The following is a 20,212-nucleotide window of genomic DNA, read 5'->3' as shown; positions in this document are numbered from 1 at the left end:
TCAGATGCGGCACTTCCATTTCTCGTTCTCTTTCAGTGGAGGAGAAATCCTTCACGACTGAGACAATTTTTTTATTTTTGTACCTTTTCTCCACGTTAAAAAACGACCCTGGTGTCTAACTCTGTCCCGTGGGGAGGCATAGTAAATAGGTACTATCAACTTATTAACTCACACATTCATACAATGACAAAAGGCATCATATACACACACTGCCTACTGACCTCACACACAAATGCAAACACATTGTAGCAGCAAGGCTTAAGACTTTGACTGTGTTTATTTTATAACATCATTGTTGATTGGCTGTAGCAATCAATTTCCTTTCCGGTTTGCCCAATCAGACGCTGTCTCTCTGGCAAGCTGAACATGTGATGAAGTGTAGAAAAGTTAAACTATGAAAATTCTCTCTCTTTCTACTCGGATCTTGCTGATACTCCTCTGTTGGTGTGCGACTTTGCTCGGGGCCCTTTGTCCCTGAGCTGGCGATAAAAGAAACAAGCCAATATGGCTGCCACCACGTATGAACTTCAATGTGGTCCTCATAACTCCTCTTCCCTCACGTCTAATCTTTCAGCATCATCATTCATGACGAACCCCTTCTCTCTACACGGTGGAACGATAAAGTTGTCGCCCTAAAGAAAACAACACTACAGCTTTATATCAAAACTTTTATTTTAAAAAAATCAATTTAGGTAACTTGATTATGTAGTAGAGCTGACATTTATTCAATGTAGCCACCTTCAGCCTCATTCACCGCCTCGATACAGGTCTGGAACTGGGAGCATGCCTTTTTCTACAAGCGCTGGTGGGAACTCAGTGAATACATGGTGGACGGCAGCGATCAGGCTGGCTTTGGTGTTGTGGAAGGTCATGTTGATGATGGTCTCGACGTATGACCAAACGAACTCGTTCAGTGGGTTCAGGTTGGAGGAGGGGGAGACCAGCAAGAGAAGGGTACAAATGTTATGCAATCGCCGGACAACGCCGGGTAGAAAGCATTTATTCAATTATCAGTGTATCTATATATCTAATTGTCTATCCATCTATCTATCTATTTATCTGTCTATCTATCTATCTAGCGGAATACAAAGTTGAATCGTGGGAAATAGTAAGGAGTGAGCATTGCAGGTGCAGAAAGGGTGAAGGGGTCATGTTGTGACATGAACCAAACTCTGTGACCGATCAAGTTGCACGGGAGGGTAGGGGATCGAATGGGGATCTGACGTGTGAAGAGTTTCCGGTTTGAAGAAACTGAGTTAATTTTAGTGATTTGGGTTCAGGACGTTAAAAAGATGTGTCAAAACAAGTCTACCCACGAGGGGGAGACGGTTTCCAAATAGAACCACAAGCCAAAGCTTGTCATTCATTCCAATATATTGCGACAAAATGCCTGGGAGCGAATAAAAATATTTATAAAAACAACCATTCGTCTTGGGTCCATGTCTTGCCTGCGTTCTTTGTCGTGACAGAATCCAGCTCCCTCAAGATGATCGATGAATTCACCAGAAGGCGCAGCAGAAAACAGGTGTTTCGTCACGGTTGGGTATTATTGTATATGTTCTGACATACGCAAACACATTCAGAGACTAGAGAACTTGAATGCCTACTAGACACTATCCTCGAGTGTCTAAGGTCTCTCTGTAAAGGGGTTTGCCAGAACAATATGGCATGAGGATACTTTTTCCATAGAAGTAAACCCTGACCAAATATTCAAAATCACATAGTATTCGCAGCCCAAATAAGATCTCCTCACTACGGCTACCCCACAGCTTTTGTGAAGAATGGTGCACCTTCTCCAAGTGATATTACCTCAAGTAATAGCACAAAGCTGGATACTCCACCAGACTAGCTAAATTCTTGTCCTGGAATCCAGTAAGACCAAGAGACCAACATGAAAGATATGCTACAACATATAAAAATGGTTAATTGGGGAGAGGAAAATTATGTTCTCAATTTCTTTACTAACTCAGTGCTTGAGAGATAAAGAACTTTAATGGAACATTCAAATATCTATGTATCTCATATAGACTTCAAGTGTTAGCCCCAGGTCGTAGGCCCCTTGATTTCTGAGAACTTCGACTGAAGTAAAATAAAACAAAAGAGTTTATCTATATATCTAATTGTCTATCCATCTATCTATTTATCTGTCTATCCAATTGTCTATCTATCTAGCGGAATACAAAGTTGAGTTAATTTTAGTGATTTGGGTTCAGGACGTTAAAAAGATGTGTCAAAACAAGTCTACCCACGAGGGGGAGACGGTTTCCAAATAGAACCACAAGCCAAAGTTTGTCATTCATTCCAATATATTGCGACAAAATGCCTGGGAGCGAATAAAAATATTTATAAAAATAACCATTCGTCTTGATGATCGATGAATTCACCAGAAGGCGCGCATAGAAAAAAGGTGTTTCGTCACGGTTGGGTATTATTGTATATGTTCTGACATACGCAAACACATTCAGAAAAAGTACATAGCAAGCATACCCGGTGAACCAAGTGCAAGTGAAATACAAACGATTGCACTGAAAGGGACGGCTAGAATCCTGAAAAGATCTCTTGGTTGGACTCACTAAAATAGGGGTAAATGTCAGACATCTGGTTGGATGTCCCATCCCCTAGAAGAAAAAGTTTAAGAAAAATGTAAAATAAAACAAAAAAGACTAGACGAGCACAACTGTAAAGACAGATATTAAGAGACGAGACAGTCAAGGCCTGATAAATAATGAAGTTAAATAATGAAGTTAAATAATGAAGTTAAATAACACCGTTAAATAATGAAGTTAAATAATGAAGTTAAATAATGAAGTTAAATAATGAAGTTAAATAATGAAGTTAAATAACACCGTTAAATAATGAAGTTAAATAATGAAGTTAAATAATGAAGTTAAATAATGAAGTTAAATAATGAAGTTAAATAACACCGTTAAATAATGAAGTTAAATAATGAAGTTAAATAATGAAGTTAAATAATGAAGTTAAATAACACCGTTAAATAATGAAGTTAAATAATGAAGTAAAATAATGAAGTTAAATAACACCGTTAAATAATGAAGTTAAATAACACCGTTAAATAACACCGTTAAATAATGAAGTTAAATAATGAAGTTAAATAATGAAGTTAAATAATGAAGTTAAATAATGAAGTTAAATAACACCGTTAAATAATGAAGTTAAATAATGAAGTTAAATAATGAAGTTAAATAATGAAGTTAAATAATGAAGTTAAATAACACCGTTAAATAATGAAGTTAAATAATGAAGTTAAATAATGAAGTTAAATAATGAAGTTAAATAATGAAGTTAAATAACACCGTTAAATAATGAAGTTAAATAATGAAGTTAAATAATGAAGTTAAATAATGAAGTTAAATAATGAAGTTAAATAACACCGTTAAATAATGAAGTTAAATAATGAAGTTAAATAATGAAGTTAAATAATGAAGTTAAATAACACCGTTAAATAATGAAGTTAAATAATGAAGTTAAATAATGAAGTTAAATAATGAAGTTAAATAACACCGTTAAATAATGAAGTTAAATAATGAAGTTAAATAATGAAGTTAAATAATGAAGTTAAATAATGAAGTTAAATAATGAAGTTAAATAATGAAGTTAAATAATGAAGTTAAATAACACCGTTAAATAATGAAGTTAAATAATGAAGTTAAATAATGGTTAAATAATGAAGTTAAATAATGAAGTTAAATAACACCGTTAAATAATGAAGTTAAATAATGAAGTTAAATAACACCGTTAAATAATGAAGTTAAATAATGAAGTTAAATAATGAAGTTAAATAACACCGTTAAATAATGAAGTTAAATAATGAAGTTAAATAATGAAGTTAAATAATGAAGTTAAATAATGAAGTTAAATAACACCGTTAAATAATGAAGTTAAATAATGAAGTTAAATAATGAAGTTAAATAACACCGTTAAATAATGAAGTTAAATAATGAAGTTAAATAATGAAGTTAAATACGGAAGTTAAATAACACCGTTAAATAATGAAGTTAAATAATGAAGTTAAATAATGAAGTTAAATAATGAAGTTAAATAATGAAGTTAAATAATGAAGTTAAATAACACCGTTAAATAATGAAGTTAAATAATGAAGTTAAATAATGAAGTTAAATAATGAAGTTAAATAACACCGTTAAATAATGAAGTTAAATAATGAAGTTAAATAATGAAGTTAAATAATGAAGTTAAATAACACCGTTAAATAATGAAGTTAAATAATGAAGTTAAATAATGAAGTTAAATAATGAAGTTAAATACACAGCTAGAGAACACACGGACAAATAAGCAACAGACGTTTCTAAAAATATTATAAAAATAACACAAAGTCGTAACACGCCTTCCGAAAGGTCATTACATAATATAACAGTTGCTGCTTCAGTAACCATTCGTGACAACAAGTCACAAAAAAAAAAACGGTTTCAAGAGAAGAAAAAACACAAAATATATATATATACGAAAAACAGCATAAATAGGTCGATAGAACTATTAAAAGAAAAGATTTGAAAACAAAAGAAAAATTTGCTTGAGAAATGTCTATGAAATTGATTTAAGATGTACTTTTTTCTTTGTTAACAGGTGTATGTGGGTGTTTTTTTTTAAATTTCTGTTGCTAAAAAGAAAAAGTTGTATGTGAGTGTTTCTTTTTATTTCTGTTGTTAAAAAGAAAAAGTTGTATGTGAGTGTTTTTTTGTGTTGTTAAAAAGGAAAAGTTGTATGTGAGTGTTTCTTTTTTATTTCTGTTGTTAAAAAGAAAAAGTTGTATGTGAGTGTTTCTTTTTTATTTCTGTTGTTAAAAAGAAAAAGTTGTATGTGAGTGTTTCTTTTTTATTTCTGTTGTTAAAAAGAAAAAGTTGTATGTGAGTGTTTCTTTTTTATTTCTGTTGTTAAAAAGAAAAAGTTGTATGTGGGTGTTTTTTTTGTGTTGTTAAAAAGAAAAAGTTGTATGTGAGTGTTTCTTTTTTATTTGTGTTGTTAAAAAGGAAAAGTTGTATGTGAGTGTTTCTTTTTTATTTGTGTTGTTAAAAAGAAAAAGTTGTATGTGGGTGTTTTTTTGTGTTATTAAAAAGAAAAAGTTGAATGTGAGTGTTTCTTTTTTATTTCTGTTGTTAAAAAGAAAAAGTTGTATGTGGGTGTTTTTTTGTGTTGTTAAAAAGAAAAAGTTGTATGTGAATGTTTCTTTTTTATTTGTGTTGTTAAAAAGGAAAAGTTGTATGTGAGTGTTTCTTTTTTATTTGTGTTGTTAAAAAGAAAAAGTTGTATGTGGGTGTTTTTTTGTGTTGTTAAAAAGGAAAAGTTGTATGTGAGTGTTTTTTTGTGTTGTTAAAAAGGAAAAGCAGAGAAGAAAAGAAAAAAATTAACATGAGAAAAGAATGATACGCACTCAAACAAACAAAGAAAAAATAGACACAACAAAATACATAGGGGGACGTTAAAAACGTGTCAAAACAAGTCTCCCCATGAGGGGGAGACGGTTTCCAAATGGAACCACAAGCCAACGCTTGTCATTCATTCCAATATATTGCAACAAAATGCCTGGGAGCGAATAAAAATATTTATAGAAACAACCATTTTTCTTCGGTCCATGTTTTGCCTGTGTTCTTTGTCGTGACAGAATCCAGCTCCCTCAAGATGATCGATGAATTCTGTGCGAGCCTTTTCTAGTCTCACACAAAAACACGCGTTCACATCTCAAGCCATTTTTCTTGTCATACACATACGCGCACACAAACATACGCGCGCATGTACACACACATAAATATATTCACGTTCGCGTACATACACTCACATTCACACACACTAACGTACACACATGTATGCACACATACGCGCACATATACGCACACATGGGCAACGTCAATTCCCCTTTGAAGGAAATCCACACATGCGCAAAAGACCACCGGAAACAACTATAAAAGCAAGAGACCTGAGCTGTAGCCCTTTTCGACTTAGCTCCTGAGCTGAGCAGTTGACGGACCATTCGCGCCCGTGCACCTAACATCACCTGCTACTATGTGTGGGGGCAAGAGTCAACAGACAGTACGTACACCTTACATGCTTTCTATCTCCATGAACTGGATGGACTTTCTCTCTCTCTCTCTACAACAATAGATTTTCCCTCTCACCAGCTAACAGCGAGAGATGCACACCAAACTGGATTGACTTTCTCACTCTCTCTCTCTACAACAATAGACTTTCCTTCTCACCAGTTAACAGCGAGAGACGCACGCCAAACTAAACACGTGCTGTACCTTTTTCTTCCATTTGTTTCTTCACAAAATAAATTCTAGTTCGTTTAATTCAATTTAACGCGTTGTTCGTTCCTCAAAACAATTCATTTTTCCTATTTTGCTCCACTACAATTCTTCAGGAGGCGCAGCAGAAAGCAGGTGTTTTGTCACGGTTGTGTATTATTGTATATGTTCTGACATACATAACGTGTCAAGAGTTTCCGGTTTGAAGAAACTGAGTTAATTTTAGTGATTTGGGTTCAGGACGTTAAAAAGATGTGTCAAAACAAGTCTACCCACGAGGGGGAGACGGTTTCCAAATAGAACCACAAGCCAAAGCTTGTCATTCATTCCAATATATTGCAACAAAATGCCTGGGAGCGAATAAAAATATTTATAAAAACAACCATTCGTCTTGGGTCCATGTCTTGCCTGCGTTCTTTGTTGTGACAGAATCCAGCTCCCTCAAGATGATCGATGAATTCACCAGAAGGCGCAGCAGAAAACAGGTGTTTCGTCACGGTTGTGTATTATTGTATATGTTCTGACATACGCAAACACATTCAGAGACTAGAGAACTTGAATGCCTACTAGACACTATCCTCGAGTGTCTAAGGTCTCTCTGTACAGGGGTTTGCCAGAACAATATGGCATGAGGATACTTTTTCCATAGAAGTAAACCCTGACCAAATATTCAAAATCACATAGTATTCGCAGCCCAAATAAGATCTCCTCACTACGGCTACCCCACAGCTTTTGTGAAGAATGGTGCACCTTCTCCAAGTGATATTACCTCAAGTAATAGCACAAAGCTGGATACTCCACCAGACTAGCTAAATTCTTGTCCTGGAATCCAGTAAGACCATGAGACCAACATGAAAGATATGCTACAACATATAAAAATAAACACATCCAGAGACTAGACGAGTACAATTGTAAAGACAGATATTTAGCGTGTGTGGCTTTAAGGTGCCTCTTCTGGGAAAGGCAGATGACAACAATAATCCACGTGAGAAAACGATCCCGTCAAAGACAAAGCGCCGAATAGTTAGCAGACTTGAATAAAAACCCTGCTCGTAAGTAGTGTTGACGGCCTTATATAAGTATGTAGTTTGTATGTAACCGGAGAGCATCTCAACAGGATACATATTCCTACGCTGAATGGTCACTAAGCAGAGACGTAGAGACTATATGATCATGGCCTGATAAATAACACCGTTAAATAATGAAAAATAGACACAACGAAATACATAGGGGTTGTATTTTGAAAAAAAAAAAAAAATTTTTTTAAATAGACAGAAGAAATTTATAATGAAAAAAGAGCACACACTACGTTGAACCCCCACCCCAAACACACACACTCACATACAAAAAACAACTATGAAAGATAAAGTTAAAATCGAAGATGAATACACAGTGTGTCAAAAAAAAAAAAAAATGGCATATGTAAAAGGTGGTGTTTTTTGTGTTATCGAAGAAAAGAAAGAGAAAGGGTGAAATGTTATCCGTTTTTTTTTTGTATGAAGAAAAACAAGTGGCACTTCTGCATGACAATGACCTTTTTTTTTTTTTTTTTTTACAAGGGTGTCACCACTTATCAAGGCCCAGAGGCCACTCGAGGATAAGGGTTAATAGGTATACATTAGTCATTGTGATTTTAGCATAGTAAACAGTGGGAATTTTGAAACTTGGATTACTTAGGGGGACGATTCAATTAGAACTTGTTCACATTGGACTTTTTCTTTTTTTTTTTTTCATAGGTATCAACTCATTATCAAGGCCAAGAGGCCACTCAAGGATAAGGGTTAAAGAGTGTACAGTAGAAATTGGACAATATAATAATCATTAGTAATGAAAATTTGGTAAATTTGATAACTTATATGGAACGGCTCATCAAGAACTTATTTACGTTAGACTTGAAGACAACCATATTGTAGTCAGCCGGAAAGCAGGAAAATGGAAGACAATTCCACAGGCGTGCAGTTCTAATAAGAAAGCTTTGTTCATGGAATCTACGTTTAGGTTTAGGCACAGATAAAGAGTGGGGGGAATTATTGATAGTGTTTACAGCTAGACGAGTGTTTCTTGTGAAAGTTTTGCGAGGTGAATGTGTATATTTTAGTTTCAAGAACGACCGATAGAGGGCGTATGTCAGCTGAACAGGTGTTGATAACTTGTACCTTTCTAAAAGTTCATGCAAAGACAATCCCTTGGAAGGGTTTTTTAAACAAATAAGGGAACTCTATCCCTATTAACTGTGAAAAAACACTATATTCCAAAAAGATTTCAATGAAAATCACTCATTATATATATATATATATATATATATATATATATATATATATATATATATATATAATTAAAAAAATTCTATAAATTTTTATAAATAAATAAATAAAAGTTTCTATATTAAAATTATATTTTGCTACATTGACAAACAAAAATTATATTTTGCTACATTGACAAACAAAATTATATTTTGCTACATTGACAAACAAAAATTATATTTTGCTACAATGACAAACAAAATTATATTTTGATATATGTTTATACAATCTTATTGTGAAACAAAAATATTGTGTAAAGAACAAACAAACAAATTATTCTTAAACCTCTATAAATGTTTAATGTTTCTAAATTTTGATACATGTTTATAAAATCTTACTGTGACCCCCCCCCCCCAATTTCGTGCTTTTGCTGCTCAGCTCCGTACTTAGTGTTCCCATAGACATGGTCCTAATTCAAAGTAGCTGCAAACGTCCTAGTTTGAAGTAAATAAATAAATAATAATAATAGTAATAATAGTTGTAGTAATGCCAATAATAGCATTTTGCATTTTTACCCCAAACAAGGCATAGTACCATTTTGATGTAGGGGGCTACAATGTAGGACATAATTTGTAGGAGTACTACGTAGGGAGTTGAGCAGCAAGATGTCTGTTCACATTACACTTGAACTTCTGCATGTCAGTACAGTCAGGGAAACAGGATCCCGGAAGGGAATTCCAAAGTCTAGCAGTCCTAGGGAAGAAACTATTAGGGTAGACGGCTTTCTTACATCTGGGGATTTCTACTGTGTAGGGGTGGGATTTTGCTGCTTGTCAGGTTTATCGGGGATATTTACATCGAGGGGGTACCAGAGCACCTACCATTAAAATACTTGTAAAACAGGCAGAGGGATGCAACATTTCATTGATGGGACAGAGGTTGAAGCCTAGCCGATAGTGCGGGACCAATTAGGTTGGCAACTCTCTTTTGAACTGTCAAAGAGGGAGAGACTAGTAGCAGATGCACCAACCCAAATGTAGCAGTAGTAGTAATAATAATAATGGTTGTAGTAATAATAATACTAGTATTAATAATAATAATAATAATAATAATAATAGTTTGACTGATATTAAAACTGTTTACAGACATTTTGGCAGATGAAATTTACCAATATCTGGAACCGCAAAAGATCTTACCTGATAAACAAAAGTGATGTAGACAAGGTAGTAAAAGGACGAAGGATCAATTGCTTATGAACTTGTTGCACTTGTATCCCCCAATGTACATATCCCCAACACACCCGCTTATCAACAAAATCTCACCCCTTCATTGTTGAGATCTGTTCCCTAAATGCCAGAAAACTTTCTACTCTAATAATTTCTTCCCTTGAACAGCTAGACTTTGGAATTTCTTTTCTGCTACCTGCTTCCCTGGATGTACTGATAGAAGTTTAAATGTAACGTAAACCAACATCTTGTTAATTTTTCCTAGGCATGGTCACAAATACTAGCCTCTTACGTCCAAGTGACAATATGCCTTGTTAGAAGTGAATGTGAGTAAAAAAAAAAAAAAAATGTCCAAGAGATACGAAGAGAGAATCGAACAGTTTAGACAGAATAAGGTTATTTGGTTTTGACCAGAAGTTATATAAGGAACTTAATAAAAAGATCAAATTGTTTAAATGAAGCACCAAATGAACAAAGTTTTGGGGTGTTAAAAAGGAACATAACAGAAGTGCGTTCGTGGATGAACGATTTGAAGAATAAAATAAAAAGTTGCAAAACAATGCATGAAAATTCCAAATTGGAAGGCGCCCGGGCAGATTATGTTTAGGGATATTGGCTAAAGGATTACATTGACTGTAGATATGAATCCTGAGTGGAGCGCGCATAGACAAACAGTACTCTGCCAGAAGGATACATCAAAGAGTACTGCGGTTGATAACTATCGGCCCATCACCTGCATTCCATTGATGTGGAAACTTCTGACAGGCATTTTGGCAGATGAGATTTATCAATATCTGGAACAGCAAAAGGTGTAGGGGACTGCTACATTTGGGTTGGTGCATCTGCTACTAGTCTCTCCCTCTTTGACAGTTCAAAAGAGAGTTGCCAACCTAATTAGTCCCGCACTATCGGCTAGGCTTCAACCTCTGTCCCATCAATGAAATGTTGCATCCCTCTGCTTGTTTTACAAGTATTTTAATGGTAGGTGCTCTGGTACCCCCTCGATGTAAATATCCCCGACAAACCCGACAAATAGCAAAATCCCACCCCTAAACAGTAGAAATCCCCAGATGTAAGAAAGCCGTCTACTCTAATAGTTTCTTCCCTAGGACTGCTAGACTTTGGAATTCCCTTCCGGGATCCTGTTTCCCTGACTGTACTGACATGCAGAAGTTCAAGTGTCATGTAAACAGACATCTTGCTGTTCAACTCCCTACGTTACCTGATAAACAAAAGGAATGTAGACGAGGGACCAAAGATCAATTATTGATAAAACAATATTTGGGGATTGTAAGAGAAGATCCACAAATCTATGCATGCCATGAATAAATTACCGCAAAGCATATGATCTGGTTCCACATAGCTGGACTAAAGAATGTATGGAAATATTTGGAATAGCAGCGAATGTGCGAGATTTCTTGAAAAGAGGCATGAAATAATGGAAAATGCCATTGCTATCAAACAGAGAAGATCTTGAGGAAGCTTGTGTACAGAGAGGCATTTTTCAGGGGGGGGGGCAGGCAGCTTGTCGTCATTGTTGTTTGTTTTGAATATAATACCCTTGTCGTTCATATTGTAAAAGGTAAATGCATGTTATGAGTGGGGGAAGAAGGATTACCGGATAAACAATTTATTATTTATGGATTAAAAAAAAATTTTTTTTTTTTTTTTACATGGAGGTCACCACTTATCAAGGCTCGGAAGCCACTCGGGGATAAGGGTCATTGCATGTACAGTAATCAATGGGATAGTATCATAGTAATCGTTAGTATTGGAGATTTGATAAAGTGTCTTACTTAAGAGGGCGATTCATCAGGAATTTGTTTATGCTGGACTTGAAGACATCCAAGTTGTAGTCAGGTGGGAAACGGGTAAACGGAAGAGAGTTCCACAGGCGTGGACTTCTAAGAAAGAAGCATGACCTAAAGTTGTAAGACTAGGTAAATATGTTTGTGAGGACTGTTCGAATGTTCAGTAATGACATAAGTAGTGAATTTGGCATGAAGAAGAGTGGTGTCTTGAAATTGAAAAGGGAAACATTGTTGAAAGTAAAGGAATAAAACTTTGGAATGCGGAAATGATAAAAGAGATGGCAGAAGAAGGATACGCCTACTTAGGAATTGTGGAATTCTATAAAATAAAAGAAACTGAAATGAAGGAAATAATAGGAAAAGAATACACAAGCGAAAACTATGGTTGGTTTTTAGGTCAAGATTGAAAGAAAGAAACAAAATATCTGTCATGAGCACTGGGCAGTAACCGTCTCTGCTTTATCATTATTTTCATGGCAAGTGCTCGTCCGAGCTCCAATCTATGGTCCTCCTTGCCAAACTTTCACAAGAAACACTTATCTAGTTGAAAACACTATAAATAATTTCCCCAAACTCCTTATCTGTGCCTAAACTTAAACATAGATTCCATGAACAAGGTTTCTTTCTTAGAACGGCACGCCTGTGAAACTGTCTTCCGTTTGCCTGCTTTTCAGCTAACTACAATATGGCCGTCTTCAAGTCCAATGCAAACGAGTTCTTGATGAGCCGTTCCACTTAAGTTAACAGATTTATCGAACCTCCACTACTAACGATTACTATGATTCTGATAACCCTTTGACCTTTATCCTCGAGTGGCCTCTGGGCCTTGATGAGTGCTGACTCCTATGTAAAAAAAAAAAATAAATAATAAAAAAATGAAGGGGTTATTATTCAATGGAAAGAAAATGAGCTGAAAGATATGGACAGAAAGACAAAGAAAACCGATGACAATGAATGGAACTCTTCACCCAAATAAGTTATATGTGAAAAGAAAAGAGGGAGGAGTAGTAGGAGGACTAATAAGTATAGAGCGATGCGTTAAAGAAGAAGAAAAAAATAGTCTGAAAGTCTCAACCTGTAAAGAAGAGCTTATAAAGGGTGTATCAAAATGTAAAAAATTGCAAGAAAACGAACTTGTAAGAAGCAAAGAATTTAAGGCAAGGAATGAACATCCAAGGATGGAGTACTGCTGCCACATCTGGGCAGGAGCTGCTAAAAACAGCCTATCCTGCCTTGACAGAGTACAAAATAGGCTTTGTAGCCTAGTGGGTGATGCCCTTTTCTCTTCCCTACAACCTCTCTTCCACAGGAGAGACGTTGCGAGCCTGTCTTTGTTTTATCGTTACTACCATGGCAGGTGCTTGTCTGAACTCCAATCTCTGGTACCCCCTCGCCAATCTTTCACGATAAACACCCGTCTAGCTGAAACCACTGTCAAAAATTTTCCCCACTCCTTATCTGTGCCAAAAACAAAACGTAGATTCCATGAACAAAGCTTCTTTCTTAGAAGTGCACGCCTGTGGAACTGTTCCGGTTGCCTGTTTCCCACCTGACTACAACCTGGATGTCTTCAAGTTCAATGTAAACAAATTCCTGATGAACCGCCCCCTTAAGTAATACAATTTATCAATTCTCCAACACTAGCGTACTGTACACACAACCTTTATCCCCAAGTGGCTTCCAGGCCTTGATAAGTGGTGACTACCTTGTAAAAAAAAAAAAAAAAAAAAAATGGAAGACAAGTGGATTGAGAAGAAAATGCATGGGCAGTTCAGAAAAGATCTACTAGAGACAGTGGACAGCGAAAAACCTGGCAATGGTTGTCAAAATGTGACTTGGAGGTTGGGACAGAAGCCTAATATGTGCTGCGCAGGAGCAAGCGCTCAGGACAAATTATGTGAAGTATCACATTGATAAAAGTGTTGACTTTTTTAGTTTTATTAGTTTAAAATGAACATTATTTTATTGTTACTACTTTTTTGTTTTATTTTACTTCAGTCGAAGTTCTCAGAAATCAAGGGGCCCACGACCTGGGGCTAACACTTGAAGTCTATATGAGATACATAGATATTCGAATGTTCCATTAAAGTTCTTTATCTCTCAAGCACTGATTTGGGCTGCGAATACTATGTGATTTTGAATATTTGGTCAGGGTTTACTTCTATGGAAAAAGTATCCTCATGCCAGATTGTTCTGACAAACCCCTGTACAGAGAGACCTTAGACACTCGAGGACAGTGTCTAGTAGGCATTCAAGTTCTCCCCTACTGTGTGGACAGAAAGGTGAGAATGTACAACACTTTATCAGTAGTTGAGAGAAGTTAACTCAAAAGGAATACAAGAGATGGCATGACAGTATTGCGAAAAATGTCCATTGGAATATATGCAAAAAAAGAGGGTTGGAATGCAGTGAAAAATGGTATGAGCATGTTCCAGAAAGGGTGGTGGAGAGAGATAAGGTGAAATTATTGTGAGATATGAATATCCAATGTGATAATGTTATTCAAGCAAGGAGACCAGATTTAGTTTTGCTGGATAAAAAAAAAAAACACACAAGGCAATAATCATTGATATAGCAGTGCCAGCTGATATGTACTGGAAAACTGGAAAAAAAAATTGTTGTCACTCAGCTTCCAGGAAACACCACAGGCTGTTTTCAAGGATATATCCTTTATGACCTGTGTGAAAGCTCCTTGTGAGCCAATAATAATGATAATAATAATAATTATTATTATTATTCTTTCTTTCTTTTTTGATAAAACCAATCTGTGGGAAAATTATTTTTAGGCGTTAAGTTAAATATATTAAAATTGTTGACCTAAATAATAAATATGCTTCAAGTCCATGTCTCCCTATCGCCGCCTCAGTCTTCCCACCCCCTCTCTGTGCATATCAGCGCCTCCATTAGCCCTCGCTCCGTCTGGCCAATATGTCTGCGTCTCCAACTAAATACGCCCACCATTTTCAATTTCTTTAACTTTTCTCCTCCCACTTGTCTCTCCACGAGGGCAAAGTTAAATAAAAGATTTTTTTTTTTTTTTTTAATGTGGGGAAAATTCAACTCCTCTAAAGGAGGATTCTGCATCAGACCAAAAACTAAAATTGTCTCCGTCTAGAAAGATTTCTTCTTCGTTACACGAGCGATCTACCTTTGTTGCAAAACAATCCAAAATTAAAAAGCTTTGCAGATCGATGGAATATTAAATTTTTGGTGCTTCTACACATTATCGCCGAAACTGAAGACGCCATTTTATTTCGAGCACCTGTCGATTAGAATCAGAGGGAGAAATCAATATTTTAAACTATGGCCGAAGTTATATAAATAACACAAAAATTAAACGGCAGATTTGCATTTGGAAGCCTCAAACCAGGTAATCACTAATTGGGACACTTAAAAGTCGACACCGGTATCGATCAAAAGTTTTTTTTGCATGTTTTACAAACTTTAAATGGGTAAAATATAATAACATAATTATTGAAAATGTGATCATGTGATTAAAATTTTGTGTTTGTGTTACTGTACACATAGATTCGAAAAAGTTGTCAAAAAACAAATATATAACAAATATATAACAAATAAATGTTATCAAAGGCAAGATAAGTTACTTTTCTACTTAACTGGATATATTTTTTTGTGTTTTTATTCAATGTAACATGTTTATTCAGCTCGAAAAACATGCAGTGTTTACCGATGTATTGGAAAATTTAAAATGGCGCCCGACTGTCTCTTTAACACGGTAAGTTTGGGAAAAGATGTTATAAATAATAAACTAGGCAAAATACTATTAAAAAACAACCGAATATATGTCAACTTATGTCACGGTAACATATATTGTCACGGTAATGTTTTTAATGTTAAATTATAAAATAAAATATATTTAATCATTTTTAAAACTTCATCTTGCACTATTTTTTAAAATTTGTTAAACAACGTGGTATATTTAAATTAAATTTTAATAACGATGATCACATTTTCAATAATTATATTGTTATATTTTACCCATTTAAAGTTTGTAAAACACGTAAAAAAAACAAACAAACCTTCTGCTAGATACCGGTGTCGGTCTTTAAGTGTCCCTTTTAGTGATTACTTGGTTTGAGGATATTTGTACAACTAAACGGCAAATCTGCCAATTAAACTAAATAAACTACCGGAAAGAACTGTGAAAAAAATTGAAAAAAAGTGAAAGAGAACGGGTTTGTATTACTGTACCAAAAAAGTTGTCAAAAAACAAATATATAACAAATAAATGTTATCAAAGGCAAGATAAGTTACTTTTCTACCAAACTGGATATATTTTTCGTGTTTTTATTCAATGTAACATGTTTATTCAGCTCGAAAACCATACAGTGTTTACCGATGTATTGGAAAATTCAAAATGGCGCCCGACACTTTCTTTAACATGGTAAGTTTGGGAAAAGGTGTTATAAATAATAAACTAGACAAAATACTATTAAAAAAAAACACCGAATATATGTCAACTTATGTCACGGTAACATATAATGAGCGAATTTCTAACAGTATTTTGTCTAGTTTATCATTTATAGCATCTTTTCCTGAACTTACCGTGTTTAAGAGAGTGTCGGGCGCCATTTTGAATTTTCCAATACATCGGTAAACACTGTATGCTTTTCGAGCTGAATAAGCATGTTACATTGAATAAAAACACGAAAAATATATCCAGTTGCAGTTAGGTAGAAAAGTAACTTATCTTGCCTTTGATAACATTTATTTGTTATATATTTGTTTTTTGACAACTTTTTCGAATCTATGTGTACAGTAATACAAACCCAAGAGAACATATATCCACAATTGTTTAATTGGAAATGTTTCGATTTAATTAATGAAAACGGGAAAGTTTTACATTTAATTTTAAGTTAATTTATTCTTTCCGGAAGCACTCGTTCTCCAGTTTAATTTTTTTGTTATTTATTTCATGCTTCGGCCATAGTTTAAAATACTGACTTCTCCCTTGGATTTTAACAGCAAGTGCGCAAAATAAAATGGCGTCTCCAGTTTCAGCGATAAAGTGTAGAAGTACCATTTTTTTTGCGTTTGCTAAAAGTTATGTGTTATTATTTTCTTTTTGCATCCCCTTATTTTCTTGTTGACTAAACTGCACTACTGCTCTTGCTTTCTTTCTTCAACTGTACGGGCATTCAGAAATTTAAATGTAACGTGAACAAACATCTGGAAAAAGATAAACCAATAAAATATTTTAGACTTTAGCAAGAAGAGGCATCCTAAGTAGAGTGGGGGTGTAGCCCGACATTTGTTCACGTTCTGCATGTTGGTGCAGTCGGGGAAAAGAAGCAAGCAGGAAAGGACATTATTTGATGCTTGTTGTTAAGGTAGAATTTACAGATCGATTTCTTTGTAAATATATCGTTTTAAACAAAAACAATATTACGTGCTTAATTGCCGTGTCGAAAATAGTAATATATCCAAAAATTACGAAAATTCACCGAGTAAAACGTTATTTATAGTTAAAAGTAATTTTGGGTTTGTATTACTATCGAAAAAGTTATACTCGTTCAATGTTGCCGTGACATAGGCTGACATATAGTCTGTGGGTTTCAAACAGCATTTTGTATTGTTTTTTTTTTTTTTGTTTTTTTTTAAACTCATTTTCCCCAAACTTAACATGTTCAACATAGAGCCCGCCGCCATTTGTATTTTTCAAATACATCGATAAACACTGTTTTTCGAGCTGAATAAACATGTTACATTATATAATATCACTAAAAAATTATCCAGTTAGCTAGAAAAGTAACTTATCTTGCCTTTGATAACATTTATTTGTTATATATTTGTTTGTTTTTTGTATTTTTGGCAACTTTTTCGAATCTGTTTTTACGGAAAATTGGGTAAAATTGCACTTTTCTTAGATGTTATGAAGTAGACGATGAAGAGTTCACCTAGTTGTTAATAAAGTCTAAGAATGTGATAAATTCGGGCTGACGTACACGAATGAGGACCTGGACATCTCCCATTAACAAATAGGCACCGGCTACAATTTTGAACGCAGCAGCAGTATCAGCGCTTGCAGGGATTGTTCGTTCGGTAAACAAAAAAAAAAAAAAAATGCGTTGGGATTTTTTTTTTAATTGCCATATTTATCATGGACATGTTTACTTTTTGTTTATTTATAAATTGTATATGTCGGATGATGAAACTCGAAAATTGCTTATTAAAAAAAAACAACAACAAAAAAACTCTAGCTATAATTTCCTTTTTATATATAAAAAAACGTAAGTAGAAATGGGACCGTGCGTGCACGCACGCATGCAATATGCATTGTTTTTTTTTTTACTGAACACGCCCTACAAGCGCAGCGTTCAAAATTATAGCCGGTGCCTATTTGTGCGATTAGGGGCCTCACTCGTGTACGTTAGCCTAAATTCCTTCAGTTAAAATATTTTTTGGAAGATGTTTCGTCGGGGATGCCAAATCATCTACCACCGTTTAGAAAACAACAGAAGTAAGTAATGCAGCAATGAAATGCCTCGAGAACTATGCCGAAATGTCATTTTAATTTAAAGTTAGCCGCTTCTAAAATAAGGATAATGAAAAAAAAAAAGAAAAAAAAGGTTCTCACCCGTATGTATTTTATCATGGTCTCCTGTTTGCGAATTCCACTGGTGACAATCTCCAGCAATAATGTCGACGAAAAAAAGACTTTTTGTAGTCTCATCCCAATGTGGACCTTCTCCACAAGTAGTGCACGCATTTTTCAGGACAACAGAGACAGACATGTTGCTTTTCACGGCGAGCTGAAGCAGAATAGAACAGATTTCGTTTATTGCTGATGTGTATCACACTTTTCAATGTCATTTCACCCTGCTATATTCAATTGCTTGTTATCCAGTATTTGAGGCCAAAGTTTACACTGGGTTAAGTTACGTAAGCGATTGCAAATTTTTTACTTCCCTTCTACTTAAACAATCGCCTTTAAAATTACGACTTTTAAGAGTTCCCAGGTACGCTGACAACGAATATCGGATTTAAATTTTCCGCAAACAAATAGTTTTCCGGATATTAAGCAATGCAATACAATTCGTTTAATAAGTGGTAGCGGCCGCGGCCACCACTGGTGGCCATTGTTGTACATGCAAGCGCGCATATCTGGAAAACTATTCGTTTGCGCCGAATTTAAATGCGATATTCGTTTTCAGCATACTTGAAAACTCAGGAAAGTTGTCATTTTAAAGGTAATTGTTAAGGAGGAAAGTAAGAAACAATTTTCTTAACATGACACTATCTGCTAAATTTTTTGGTGCTCATTCAGATTGGCACTTATGGCGGTAATCAATATAAAAAAATATTTTAAAATACAGAAAATTGTGTATAATGTATATGCCAGGGGTTTGTATTACTGTACACATAGATTCGAAGAAGTTGTCAAAAACCAAATATATAACAAATAAATGTTATCAAAGGCAAGATAAGTTACTTTTCTACCAAACTGGATATATTTTTCGTGTTTTTATTCAATGTAACATGTTTATTCAGCTCGAAAACCATACAGTGTTTACCGATGTATTGGAAAATTCAAGATGGCGTCTGACTCCCTCTTTAACACGGTAAGTTTGGGAAAAGGTGTTATAAATAAAAAACTGGATAAAATACTGTTAAAAACTCGCTCAATATATGTTACTGTGACATAGGTTGACATATATTCGGCGGGTTTTAATAGTATTTTGTCTAGTTTTTTTTATTTATAACATCCTTTCCCAAACTTACCGTGTTAAAGAGGGAGTGAGGCGAGACGCAATCTTGAATTTTCCAATACATCGGTAAACACTGTATGTTTTTCGAGCTAAATAAACATGTTACATTGAATAAAAACACGAAAAATATATCCAGTTTGGTAGAAAAGTAACTTATCTTGCCTTTGATAACATTTATTTGTTATATATTTGTTTTTTGACAACTTTTTCGAATCTTTGTGTACAGTAATACAAACCCAATTCCAGTTATGGAAAAAAAAAAAAAATTTAAAAAATCACGTACTTTGATCAAATAGCTTTTTTTTTTTTTTTTTTTTTTATAAAGAAATTCCGATTTTTCGACCATGATTAAATCTGATGAAATAAATAAAGGGGGGACAACTCAAATCGGATTTGAAAGGCAAAAAATCAGCCTTGTGTTCAATGCAGTTTAGTAGAAAAATCGCTAAAAATCGCAAATTTTGATTTTCTTAGTTTTATATAAAACCTATCTGATTTTTGGAATATGACATCTTCGTTCTGCAACGAGTGCGTACATCGTACAGACATTTCTGTAATTTCTTTACTTTTAATTGCCGCCATAAGTGCCAATTTGAATAAGAACTAAATATTTTTACAATTTCTTTAGCCTCTCCCACCTAACTGCCTCCCCTTGAGGGCAAAGTTTGACAAAAAGTCGTTTTTTCTTTTTGTTTTTGTTTTTTATATCTCCCAATCCTCCAAAAAACACTTTGGATTCGAACAAAAACTAAAATTGTCTCAGTCTAGAAGGATTTTTTCTTCACTGACTTAGTAGAGAAAAAAAGCAAAGAATAGTGTGCAGTCAACTTAATTAATAAAAACAAAACTCATGGAACAAAAATGTCATATTCCAAAAATTATGTAAATTGATCAAGTTTTTTTGTTTTTTTTATAAAGAAAATC

At 34.4% G+C, this 20,212-nt stretch overlaps 2 protein-coding genes across 2 annotated transcripts in view; one reads left to right on the top strand and one right to left on the bottom strand.

Annotated features, from left to right (window-relative positions):
* Positions 1-18,519, bottom strand: part of LOC145287727 (regucalcin-like) — a 37,147-nt gene extending 18,628 nt beyond the window's left edge. The window contains exon 1 of the mRNA XM_080135485.1: positions 18,157-18,519. Within this exon, the coding sequence (XP_079991611.1) occupies positions 18,157-18,313 (157 nt within the window). The 5' untranslated portion in view covers positions 18,314-18,519. The remainder of the gene's footprint in view (positions 1-18,156) is intronic.
* Positions 16,862-20,212, top strand: part of LOC145287726 (tubulin delta chain-like) — a 127,442-nt gene continuing 124,091 nt past the window's right edge. Inside the window, exon 1 of the mRNA XM_080135484.1 lies at positions 16,862-16,909. The gene's annotated coding sequence lies outside the window, so the exon portion shown is untranslated. The remainder of the gene's footprint in view (positions 16,910-20,212) is intronic.

The sequence above is a fragment of the Euprymna scolopes genome, chromosome 11 (assembly GCF_053919585.1).
Source record: "Euprymna scolopes isolate OS-2025 chromosome 11, ASM5391958v1, whole genome shotgun sequence".
Lineage (NCBI taxonomy): Eukaryota > Metazoa > Mollusca > Cephalopoda > Sepiida > Sepiolidae > Euprymna > Euprymna scolopes.
The sequence above is the reverse complement of the archived record's forward strand: the minus strand, read 5'-3'. Positions and strand labels throughout refer to the sequence as shown.